This window comes from Oncorhynchus keta, chromosome 13 (genome assembly GCF_023373465.1).
Source record: "Oncorhynchus keta strain PuntledgeMale-10-30-2019 chromosome 13, Oket_V2, whole genome shotgun sequence".
In the NCBI taxonomy this organism is placed as follows: Eukaryota; Metazoa; Chordata; class Actinopteri; order Salmoniformes; family Salmonidae; genus Oncorhynchus; species Oncorhynchus keta.
Window position 1 is genome coordinate 20457513 of NC_068433.1, and position 12868 is coordinate 20470380.

The 12868-nt window shown below is 46.6% G+C and overlaps 1 protein-coding gene and 1 long non-coding RNA gene across 2 annotated transcripts in view; both read left to right on the top strand.

Moving 5' to 3' along the window:
* The window catches only part of LOC127906739 (uncharacterized), an 11667-nt gene extending 8445 nt beyond the window's left edge, over positions 1-3222 (top strand). Inside the window, exon 3 of the long non-coding RNA XR_008062726.1 lies at positions 3125-3222. This is a non-coding gene — a long non-coding RNA (uncharacterized LOC127906739). The remainder of the gene's footprint in view (positions 1-3124) is intronic.
* The window catches only part of LOC118391996 (insulin receptor substrate 1-B-like), a 109143-nt gene that overhangs the window by 38855 nt on the left and 57420 nt on the right, over positions 1-12868 (top strand). Inside the window, 1 exon segment of the mRNA XM_035783583.2 lies at positions 12261-12565. Coding sequence (XP_035639476.2) covers positions 12261-12565 — 305 coding nt within the window.

Here is a 12868-nt window from a genome sequence, read left to right on the forward strand (position 1 = left end):
TTTATAGAAAATGAAAACAAAAATATCCATTGACATATGTGTTCTGACCCTTTACTCAGTACTTTGTTGAAGCACTTTTGGCAGAGATTACATCCTCGAGCCTTCTTGGGTATGAGAAAAACAGCCCTGTCGCAGACCAGGATGTCTTGCTCCCAGACATACTAAATAACGTTTTTGCTCATTTGAGGACAATACAGTGCCACTGACATGGCCCGCTACCAAAACCTGCAGACTCCTTCACTGCAGCCGACGTGAGTAAAACATTTAAACGTGTTAACCCTCGCAAGGCTGCAGGCCCAGACGGCATCCCCAGCCGCGTCCTCAGAGCATGCGCAGGCCAGTTGGCTGGTGTGTTTACGGACATATTCAATCAATCCTTATCCCAGTCTGCTGTTCCCACATGCTTCAAGAGGGCCACCATTGTTCCTGTTCCCAAGAAAGCTAAGGTAACTGAGCTGAACAACTACCGCCCCGTAGCATTCACTTCCGTTCACGGACGACGCATTTGCAAACACACTTACACTGCCCTAACCCATCTGGACAAGAGGAATACCTATGTGAGAATGCTGTTCATCGACTACAGCTCAGCATTTAACACCATAGTACCCTCCAAACTCGTCATCAAGCTCGAGACCCTGGGTCTCGACCCCGCCCTTTGCAACTGGGTACTGGACTTCCTGATGGGCCGCCTCCAGGTGGTGAGGGTAGGTAACAACATCTCCACCCCGCTGATCCTCAACACTGGGGCTCCACAAGGGTGCGTTCTGAGCCCTCTCCTGTACTCCCTGTTCACCCACGACTGCGTGGTCAAGCACTCCTCCCCCTATCCACATCGATGGGACAGTAGTCGAGAGGGTAGTAAGTTTTAAGTTCCTTGGCGTACACATCGCGGACAAACTGAATTGGTCCACCCACACAGACAGCGTTGTGAAGAAGGAACAGCAGCGCCTCTTTAACCTCAGGAGGCTGAAGAAATTTGCCTTGACACCAAAAGCACTCACAAACTTCTACAGATGCACAATCGAGAGCATCCTGTCGGGCTGTATCATCGCCTGGTACGGCAACTACTCCGCCCACAACCGTAAGGCTCTCCAGAGGGCAGTGAGGTCTGCACAACGCATCACCAGGGGCAAACTACCTGCCCTCCAGGACACCTACACCACCCGATGTCACAGGAAGGCCATAAAGATCATCAAGGACAAAAACCACCCGAGCCACTGCCTCATCCAGAAGATGAGGTCAGTACAGGTGCATCAAAGCAGGGACCGAGAGTCTGAAAAACAGCTTCTATCTCAAGGCCGTCAGACTGTTAAACAGCCACCACTAACATTGAGTGGTTGCTGCCAACATACTGACTCAATTCCAGCCACTTTAACAATGGGAATTGATGTAAAAAATGTATCACTAGCCACTTTAAACAATGCCACTTAATATAATGTTTACATTACTCATCTCATATGTATATGTATATGTATATACTGTACTCTATATCATCTACTGCATCTTTATGTAATACATGTATCACTAGCCACTTTACATTTACATTTACATTTAAGTCATTTAGCAGACGCTCTTATCCAGAGCGACTTACAAATTGGTGCAAATACCTATGACAACCAGTGGAACAGCCACTTGCATCTAAATCTTGTTGGGGGGGGGGGGGGGTGAGAAGGATTACTTACCTTACTTACCCTATCCTAGGTATTCCTTGAAGAGGTGGGGTTTCAGGTGTCTCCGGAAGGTGGTGATTGACTCCGCTGTCCTGGCGTCGTGAGGGAGTTTGTTCCACCATTGGGGGCCAGAGCAGCGAACAGTTTTGACTGGGCTGAGCGGGAACTGTACTTCCTCAGTGGTAGGGAGGCGAGCAGGCCAGAGGTGGATGAAACGCAGTGTCCTTGTTTGGGTGTAGGGCCTGATCAGAGCCTGGAGGTACTGAGATGCCGTTCCCCTCACAGCTCCGTGGCGAGCACCATGGTCTTGTAGCGGATGCGAGCTTCAACTGGAAGCCAGTGGAGAGAGCGGAGGAGCGGGGTGACGTGAGAGAACTTGGGAAGGTTGAACACCAGACGGGCTGCGGCGTTCTGGATGAGTTGTAGGGTTTTAATGGCACAGGCAGGAGCCCAGCCAACAGCGGTTGCAGTAATCAAGACGGGAGATGACAAGTGCCTGGATTAGGACCTGCGCCGCTTCCTGTGTGAGGCAGGGTCGTACTCTGCGGATGTTGTAGAGCATGAACCTACAGGAACGGGACACCGCCTTGATGTTAGTTGAGAACGTCAGGGTGTTGTCCAGGATCACGCCAAGGTTCTTAGCGCTCTGGGAGGAGGACACAATGGAGTTGTCAACCGTGATGGCGAGATCATGGAACGGGCAGTCCTTCCCCGGGAGGAAGAGGAGCTCCGTCTTGCTGAGGTTCAGCTTGAGGTGGTGATCCGTCATCCACACTGATATGTCTGCCAGACATGCAGAGATGCTGGGTCGCCACCTGGTCATCAGAAGGGGAAAGGAAGATTAATTGTGTGTCGTCTGCATAGCAATGATAGGAGAGACCATGTGAGGTTATGACAGGGCCAAGTGACTTGGTGTATAGCGAGAATAAGAGAGGGCCTAGAACAGAGCCCTGGGGGACACCAGTGGTGAGAGCGCGTGGTGAGGAGACAGATTCTCGCCACGCCACCTGGTAGGAGCGACCTGTCAGGTAGGACGCAATCAAGCGTGGGCCGCGCCGGAGATGCCCAACTCGGAGAGGGTGGAGAGGAGGATCTGATGGTTCACAGTATCGAAGGCAGCCGATAAGTCTAGAAGGATGAGAGCAGAGGAGAGAGAGTTAGCTTTAGCAGTGCGGAGCGCCTCCGTGATACAGAGAAGAGCAGTCTCAGTTGAATGACTAGTCTTGAAACCTGACTGATTTGGATCAAGAAAGGTCATTCTGAGAGAGATAGCGGTAGAGCTGGCCAAGGACGGCACGCTCAAGAGTTTTGGAGAGAAAAGAGAGAAGGGATACTGGTCTGTAGTTGTTGACATCGGAGGGATCGAGTGTAGGTTTTTTCAGAAGGGTGCAACTCTCGCTCTCTTGAAGACGGGAGGGACGTAGCCAGCGGTCAGGGATGAGTTGATGAGCGAGGTGAGGTAAGGGAGAAGGTCTCCGGAAATGGTCTGGAGAAGAGAGGAGGGGATAGGGTCAAGCGGGCAGGTTGTTGGGCGGCCGGCCGTCACAAGACGAGATTTCATCTGGAGAGAGGGGAGAAAGAGGTCAGAGCATAGGGTAGGGCAGTGTGAGCAGAACCAGCGGTGTCGTTTGACTTAGCAAAGCGAGGATCGGATGTCATCGACCTTCTTTTCAAAATGGTTGGCGAAGTCATCTGCAGAGAGGGAGGAGGGGGAGGATTCAGGAGGGGGGAGAAGGTGGCAAAGAGCTTCCTAGGGTTAGAGGCAGATGCTTGGAATTTAGAATGGTAGAAAGTGGCTTTAGCAGCAGAGACAGAGGGAGGAAAATGTAGAGAGGAGGGAGTGAAAGGATGCCAGGTCCGCAGGGAGGCGAGTTTTCCTCCATTTCCGCCGGCTGCCCGGAGCCCTGTTCTGTGAGCTCGCAATGAGTCGTCGAGCCACGGAGCGGGAGGGAGGACCGAGCCGGCCTGGAGGATAGGGGACATAGAGAGTCAAAGGATGCAGTAAGGGAGGAGAGGAGGGTTGAGGAGGCAGAATCAGGAGATAGGTTGGAGAAAGTTTGAGCAGAGGGAAGAGATGATAGGATGGAAGAGGAGAGAGTAGCGGGGAGAGAGAGCGAAGGTTGGGACGGCGCGATACCATCCAGTAGGGGCAGTGTGGGAAGTGTTGGATGAGAGCGAGAGGGAAAAAGGATACAAGGTAGTGGTCGGAGACTTGGAGGAGTTGCAATGAGGTTAGTGGAAGAACAGCATCTAGTAAAGATGAGGTCAAGCGTATTGCCTGCCTTGTGAGTAGGGGGAAGGTGAGAGGGTGAGGTCAAAAGAGGAGAGGAGTGGAAAGAAGGAGGCAGAGAGGAATGAGTCAAAGGTAGACGTGGGGAGGTTAAAGTCGCCCAGAACTGTGAGAGGTGAGCCGTCCTCAGGAAAGGAGCTTATCAAGGCATCAAGCTCATTGATGAACTCTCCGAGGGAACCTGGAGGGCGATAAATGATAAGGATGTTAAGCTTGAAAGGGCTGGTAACTGTGACAGCATGGAATTCAAAGGAGGCAATAGACAGATGGGTAAGGGGAGAAAGAGAAAGACCACTTGGGAGAGATGAGGATCCCGGTGCCACCACCCCGCTGACCAGAAGCTCTCGGGGTGTGCGAGAACACGTGGGCGGACGAGGAGAGAGCAGTAGGAGTAGCAGTGTTATCTGTGGTGATCCATGTTTCCGTCAGTGCCAAGAAGTCAAGGGACTGGAGGGAGGCATAGGCTGAGATGAGCTCTGCCTTGTTGGCCGCAGATCGGCAGTTCCAGAGGCTACCGGAGACCTGGAACTCCACGTGGGTCAACGCGCTGGGACCACCAGATTAGGGTGGTCGCGGCCACGCGGTGTGGAGCGTTTGTATGGTCTGTGCAGAGAGGAGAGAACAGGGATAGACAGACACATAGTTGACAGGCTACAGAAAAGGCTACGCTAATGCAAGGAAATTGGAATGACAAGTGGACTACACGTCTCGAATGTTCAGAAAGTTAAGCTTACGTAGCAAGAATCTTATTGACTAAAATGATTAAAATGATACAGTACTGCTAAAGTAGGCTAGCTGGCAGTAGCTGCGTTGTTGGCACTACACTAATCAAGTCGTTCCGTTGAGTGTAATAATTTCTACAGTGCTGCTATTCGGGGGCTAGCTGGCTAGCTAGCAGTGTTGTTTACGTTACGTTGAGTTAAAGAACGACAATAGCTGGCTAGCTAACCTAGGAAATCGGTCTAGACTACACAATTATCTTTGAAACAAAGACGGCTATGTAGCTAGCTATGTAGCTAGCTACGATCAAACAAATCAAACCGTTGTACTGTAATGAAATGAAAATGTGATACTCCCTGACCGGTGATTGAATTCGAATCAGTAAACGTGTGGTGACGTTGGCTAGCTGTTAGCTGTTGGCTAGCTCGCAGAGTCTCTTACGTTAAGGACGACAAATAGCTGGCTAGCGAACCTCAGTGAATTAAGATAATCACTCCAAGGCTACACACACTAAACTACACAATTATCTTGGAAACAAAGACAGCTATGTAGCTAGCTAACACTGAACTAATCAAGTCGTACAGTTGAGTGAATAGCACTACAGTGATGCTAATCTGTGTGCGTTAGCTAGCGTTGCTAGCTCCTGGGCGAATAGCAGTGAAGGCTACGTTAGGGCGACGAAATACGAAATACGATAATTATGCAATTATCTCTGATACAAGGACGGCTATGTAGCTAGCTAAGAAGAATTGCTAAGATTATGTAGCTAGCTAACAGTAAACTAATCAAGTCGTACAGTTGAGTGAATAGCACTACAGTGATGCTAATCTGTGTGCGTTAGCTAGCGTTAGCTAGCTCCTGGGCGAATAGCAGTGAAGGCTACGTTAGGGCGACGAAATACGATAATTATGCAATTATCTCTGATACAAGGACGGCTATGTAGCTAGCTAAGAAGAATTGCTAAGATTAGACAAATCAACCGTTGTACTATAATGAAATGTAAACTTTAAACTATGCCACCTTGTTTACATACCCTACATTACTCATCTCATATGTATATACTGTACTCGATACCATCTACTGCATCTTGCCTATGCCGTTCTGTACCATCACTCATTCATATATCTTTATGTACATATTCTTTATCCCTTTACACTTGTGGGTATAAGGTAGTAGTTGTGGAATTGTTAGGTTGGATTACTCGTTGGTTATTACTGCATTGTCGGAACTAGAAGCACAAGCATTTCACTACACTCGCATTAACATCTGCTAACCATGTGTATGTGACAAACAACATTTGATTTGATGATGCTACAAGTTTGGCACACCTCTATTTGGAGAGTTTCTCCCATTTTTATCAGCAGATCCTCTCAAGCTCTGTTAGGTTGGATGTGGAGCATCGCTGCACAGCTATTTTCAGGTCTCCAGATATAGTGGGGCAAAGTGTTTCGTCAGCCACCAATTGTGCAAGTTCTCCCACTTAAAAAGATGAGAGGCCTGTAATGTTCATCATAGGTACCCTTCAACTATGACAGACAAAATGAGAAAAAAAATCCAGAAAATCACATTGTAGGATTTTTAAGGAATTTATTTGCAAATTATGGTGGAAAATAAGTATAAGTCTCTGTTCTGCCGGTGCATGGAGAATCCCGCTAGCTCTATATTGTCCATATCGTCGTTCAGCCACGTCTCGGTGAAACATAAGATTTTGATTTCCCGTTGGTAGGGTAATCTTAATCGTAGGTCATCAATTTTATTTTCCAATGATTGCACTTAAGCAAGCAGAACGGATGGCATTGGGAGTTTACTCGCTCTCCTACGGATTCTCAGAAGGTTGGCCGATCTGTGGCCAATTTTCCTGCATCTTTTCTTCACGCAAAAGGCGTGGATCTGGGCCTGTTCCAGTGAAAGCAGGACATCCTTCTCGTCGGACTCGTTAAAGGAAAAAGTTTCTTCCAGTCCGCGGCGAGTAATCGCTGTTCTCATGTCCAGAAGTTATTTTTGTTCATAAGAGACTGTAGCAGCAACATTATGTACACAATAAGATATAAAATAAGTTATGCAAAAAACGTACAAAATAGCATAATTGATTGTGAGAATGTAACGCCATTTTCTTCGGCGCCATCTTGGTATGCTTTTTGGGGTGACCCAAGGTTTTATTGCCTCTGGGTGGCTTACATAACACACTGGACACAGCTGTCCTGTGTCTCTCCCCACTGGTAACTCAAGCTGGAGTCGGGGGGGTATAGCCAAGCAGGCGAGATAAATAATGGGTCTTTAGGCCTCAGACGTCCAGCTTGTTGTCGCCCCCCATGGTGCACATTTTGTCGTTTGCCGTAGCACTACACAGCTGTACCTTGTGCTAGGGCACCGTGGGCAACAGCATGAAACAAGATCTAGTTGGAAAAGGCTATTTTAATGCCAGCTCTAGCTTTCAGTGGTTTACTAAGTGCTTCAACTAAGAGATAGGCAAGTTTTATAAAATTTGCCATAAACTTCAATTAGCACTCACAGAGGTTGTGCCCCGCCATGAATTTGATGAGATTGGAATGTAAACTCCACATAAAGTGAATCCTTGAAAGGCAAAAGACGGTAACCCGCTAGCCTGAGAAGTGTTTGATTTCACCACTCTATCAACAGTAGATTCATCTCGGATCATCTTCAACCATCTCCCCACAGACTGTATACTATGTGCTCTGTCTACTGTGTAAACTAAGCCCACATAATACACATTAAACCCTATAGCCCAACCACACACTACATAACAAATATGTCCTACCTTACAAATGTATCCCAACTCATAATTGTTTCCTACTTCATAAATGTATCACACTTACAATAAGAGGTTTTAATTGAACCTAAAGCTTGTTTCTGGTCAAATAAAGCTTCATCCTCACCTTCACTTCATGATGTATTAACTCCTACCATACAAACACATATACTCTACTTCACAACTAAGGGCTACTCCACGGTATTTAATTTATTTATCTGTTATTTTACCAGGTAAGTTGACTGAGAACACATTCTCATTTACAGCAACGCCCTGGGGAATAGTTACAGGGGAGAGGAGGGGGATGAATGAGCCAATTGTAAGCTGGGGATGATTAGGTAGCCATGATGGTTTGAGGGCCAGATTGGGAATTTAGCCAGGACACCAGGGTTAGCACCCCTACTCTTACGATAAGTGCCATGGAATCTTTAATGACCTCAGAGAGTCAGGACACCCATTTAACGTCCCATCCGAAAGATGGGACCCTACACAGGGCAGTGTCCCAATCACTGCCCTGGGGCATTGGGATATTTTTTTAGACCAGAGTAAAGAGTGCCTCCTACTGGGCCTCCAACACCATTTCCAGAAGCATCTGGTCTCACATCCAGGGACTGACCAGGACCAACCCTGCTTATCTTCAGAAGAATGCCAGCAGTGGTATGGATGCTGCTGGCTATCATGTCCATACCATTGACCTTCATTTAACAGGGTAGCCTAGCCAGTGTGTGATAACAGTTATCACTAGGTCACACTCCGGTCATCGCTAATGGAAAGGGCTCGTCAATATCCCATTAGCCAGCTAGCACACACAGCTAGCAGCCCCGCAGGTTCATGGACAAGCAGCTGTTATGGCCCCCAATAAAAGCTGACCTGGATAAAGAGGCTGGGAAAATACCGTGGTGCTTTGGCGCCAATGCCCTAAGTCATATCTAATGGCCTGTGGAGAGAGGCCCAGCAAGAGAGATTAGTCTATATGGTCATATTTGTCTCAAGGGGAGGGGACAAAAGGTACAGTAAATAAAGTATGTATGAATAGAGACGTGTGTGTGTGTGTGTGTGTGTGTGTGTGTGTGTGTGTGTGTGTGTGTGTGTGTGTGTGTGTGTGTGTGTGTGTGTGTGTGTGTGTGTGTGTGTGTGTGTGTGTGTGTGTGCTGGACTTCACACTGCAGTTGGCTGTAGACTTGCCACATGTGAAGCAGAATGTTGTTTTAAGGTTGTAGTTAGGTTATAATAAGGTTGTAATAAATGACTTATCTTGTGTGTGTGTGTGTGTTTAAAACTGCAGACATTTACAGCCATTAATAACATGTTTGGGATTGGAATGTTGCAGTAAGGTTGAAATACAGTAATCATAGGCTACATGAAGAGTATAATGTGTTCTATTCATACTGTGGTTGGCTGTAGCCACTGACTAACCACGTGGAAAAGCCATGTGAAGCTGAATATTGCAATAAAGTTGCCTTATGGTTGTCATGCGAACATGAACCGTCTTACTGTTCACCCAGAGAGGTGCTCCATGTAGTCCAGGTGCACAATGTCACTTGGACTATTATTGCCATAATGTTTTCTTATGAATAATCAAGACTGCTGCTGAGGGCTTAATAAATGATCACTGTGTGTGAGGGCTGAGCTCGTTTGCAGTGTTATCTATCCAGGATGGGTGTGAACGTTTAAACGTTAAGACAACATTGGGACATTAACGCAAAAGAAAAAAAATCCCTAACCAAAAGCGTTTGTTTTTTTCCTTCCACAAAATTAAAGTCATTGTGCATTTATCACAAAACGACCACTAATAGGTCCCAATCATCATCATAAAGGGAACATTTTAAATTAAACAATTTACAAAAGCATCAATGCTGTAAGGAGATATGTATCCTTCGTGAAACTAGCCAGCAGCAGGCAAGCTACAACAAGCTAAATCAGCTGATGAAATCACTGGTGACCGATACACATATTTTGTGTAGGAGTAGAGATGCCTTTTTGTCAACTTTCTTACTGTATCAGAGTATGAGTCTGTGTGTGCCCCAGTGCCCATGTTTCATAGCGAGCGAGTCATGCACAAGACAGGCAGCGGTAGACAATGGCATGCGCATTTTTGGAATATTGATAAGTGGCAGTTGTGAGGTCAAGTACGCATCGTCTCATTGCTCATTTTGGCCAAAACACTTGAAGACTCAAGTGATCACTATTGAACACAACAGCAAGTGGCACTTGATAAACGGCTTAGGGGCCAAGTGTTCGGTTTGAGATTTAGCCTATGAATGAGGAAGGTAGAACTTGATGGAAAGCCGTTTTTGAAACATATTCCCATTTGTCACATCCTTAATATCCAGGTGACTTCATGCTGGTGGTCCATCCCCTGGTCTGTGTGCTGGACTTGACTGTACGGTTACCTCACTGGCTTTGCATTGCGTGAGCTAAAACCCTGCTCCTTCTCCACCACTGGCTCTGTTAGCACTACTCTGCCAGGGAAAGGTCCCTTGGAGGAAGCACCAGTCACATCTATAATTCACACACTTCTGTGTAATATCAAATCCACCTCCCTCTTATGTAACGTTAGATGGATATAGCCTATTTGGTCACTTTAAGGCTATGAGAATTTCAACAGAAAGGGTACCAGTGCTACTGAGGTGTTCGGCTGCTCTGATTGCTGCAGAAGGCGCACATGGATCCTTGCGTGCGTCTCATTAACAGGTGTAGGAGGGGAAACGGTGGCCTTGCGAGACCCAAGATCAAAGAAGGAGTTTGTCAGGTTTTTGAGTGTTGAAGTGGCATTCGCGACGCAAAGCTGATTTCTAACAAATGTTTTCATAACAAACACAGACCTGCTTCACAAATCGCTGAGGAGTTTTCTAGGAGAAAATAAATACTTGGTTGAGCAGTATTTGGCATAGGGATCTGAGGCCTTGTGTGGGAAGGATGGACAGTAGAGTGGAATGGGATGGTAAGACTGTGACCAGGAGGGAAATGGTAATGTAGCCTTGATACTGAAAGAAAAGCAGAGAAGAAGTGTAAGGGAAGGAAGGGGATATATTTTAATTCCATTATTATTGAGTCTTGTTCAATGCCAGTCAGTACCATCCAGAAAGTCTACCTCTTTTCATTCCTCTGATTTCATTCATTCCTTCTTTACATTTCATTTTTTTCTCTTCTCCCTTCATTTTTTCTCAAGGATGTTTTATTTCCTGTCTGCGCGCCCTCATCTTTCTCAGTCCCTTTGCCACAAAATCTCAAAAGCATCTCTTTCCTTCTTAGTAAATCCAAAGGCAGCTGGCAAGACAGGACTACACACACACACACACACACACACACACACACACACACACACACACACACACACACACACACACACACACAGCAGCCCATTAAATAGTCATGTGTGGCCCAAGAGTGACTCATCTAATGTAGGGGACGTGCCTCATACACAGCCGCTGGTCTACTGTCTAAGCCACTGGCATAGACTCTAACAGAACACAACAGCTATTCTGGTTCATCATTCATTTAGTTGTAAGGGAGCCAGAAGAACAGACAGGCAGGTTCCTCATACTGCGACCGCAACTAAATGTTTTGGAAACGGTTGTGGAAAAGTTAGTCATAACGGAGGTTGAGTATGTCGTTGTGCGTTCGTGCCGAAGGTTTTTGTATATATATGGTTGTGATTGTTGGGTTGAAGAGAAGGCACGGTAGAGGCAGAGGAACAAACACACACACACACACACACAGAGGGACAAGTTTCCGTGCACCTAATTGAGTCTCTACTATCCAGAAGACAAGGCAATGTCACTTCATGGAAGTACGTGAACACACACACACACACATGCACACGCTCAAGTCTGATAATAATGTTGGAGGTTATGGAAGAGTGGAGGTTCTCTTCTATTAAGGTGAAGTTGTCAGAGGTGCCTGTATGAGCTAGTAGTCTAATCGTATAGTTTCAGTGTGTGTGGGTCAGTCAAGGAATCATTGACCCCATTCTTATCTATGAAAGCAGTTATTAAACAGGTGCATACCATTGATATTGACAGAGGACGTCATTGTTCCCTATCAGACCAGGTGAGCTCAGTCTCAATAATTGTGTGATCTTCTCTATACGGTGAATGACCTGTAAATTAGTGTCTTCATACTGCAACTCAACTCTATACAGTAAATGAGCTATTCTATAGGTATTCCGAATGTCTCAAACCTGCAAACACCAACCAAGTATATGGAAAGAACTCCGCATAAGGGCCCCAGATTTGTGGGATAGATGGTATCTGTTGCAGTGTCAGTTAAATTATTTTCACAAGTTTTCTTCTTTTTTTTTCCATAGTCATTGTCCTTTTGAAGTGTTTGAATCCTCAACAGTTTGAATTTTCCGTGTGTATGTGTGTGGCCACCGAGTTGGAACGTGTAGGTGCAGGGAGAGCGGGACTCGCAAGCCACAGCATGCTCGCCTGAAAAGCGGATTGTTCAGAATTTGCTAAAAAAAAAAAGCTCGATATCAGCAGAGCTTGCATAATGGCGGAGGCTTGTTCTCGTGGGCTACGTAAATAGTGCTTTCACCTCACATTCCCTCTGGCAACTGATGCACGACGGACATGTTGGTCCTTTACAACGTTGGTGATTTACCACTTTGTTCCTTTGTAAACCTCCTCACAACCCACATTAATAACTGATCTCTCTTTCTCTCTTTCCATCCCTCTATCCACCCACCTGTCCCTCATCCTTTATCTTTCTTGTTCCATTTCTCTCTCGCCCTCTCAAACACTTTTCCTTAACTCTCTCTTCTCTCGGTCTTCATACATCTCTTCCCCACTCTCCTCCTTTCCAGGTAAGACGCCTACTACTGACACAGGTGCTGGAGGGGACTACGGCGTGCCCACCCCAGGCCCTGCCTTCAAGGAGGTGTGGCAGGTCAAGGTGTGGCCTAAAGGGCTGGGCCAGGCCAAGAACCTGGTGGGTGTCTACCGGCTGTGCCTGACCGACAAGACGGTCAACTTTGTCAAGCTCAACTCGGACGCGGCCGCCGTAGTCCTGCAGTTGATGAATGTGCGCCGCTGCGGTCACTCCGAAAACTTCTTCTTTGTGGAGGTTGGTCGCTCTGCGGTTACGGGCCCCGGGGAATTCTGGATGCAGGTGAGATGAAATGTAACACAGGCCCAATCTCTGGGTTTACAGCTGTGAATGGCTATGGTGTTTTAATTTAAGTCAAGCAGTGTATTCCTCCTGATGCATCACCATTTGATGTTGGCTAAATTCAAAGGAAAAGTTACAGTAGGGAATTTAAGTTAATTAGAGTTAACTTCACCTCAAATTGCAGCCCAAATAAACGCTTCACAGAGTTCAAGTAACAGACACAACATCAACTGTTCAGGCCTTCATGGTCGAATTGCTGCAAAGAAACCACTACTAAACGACACCAATAAGAAGAGACTTGCG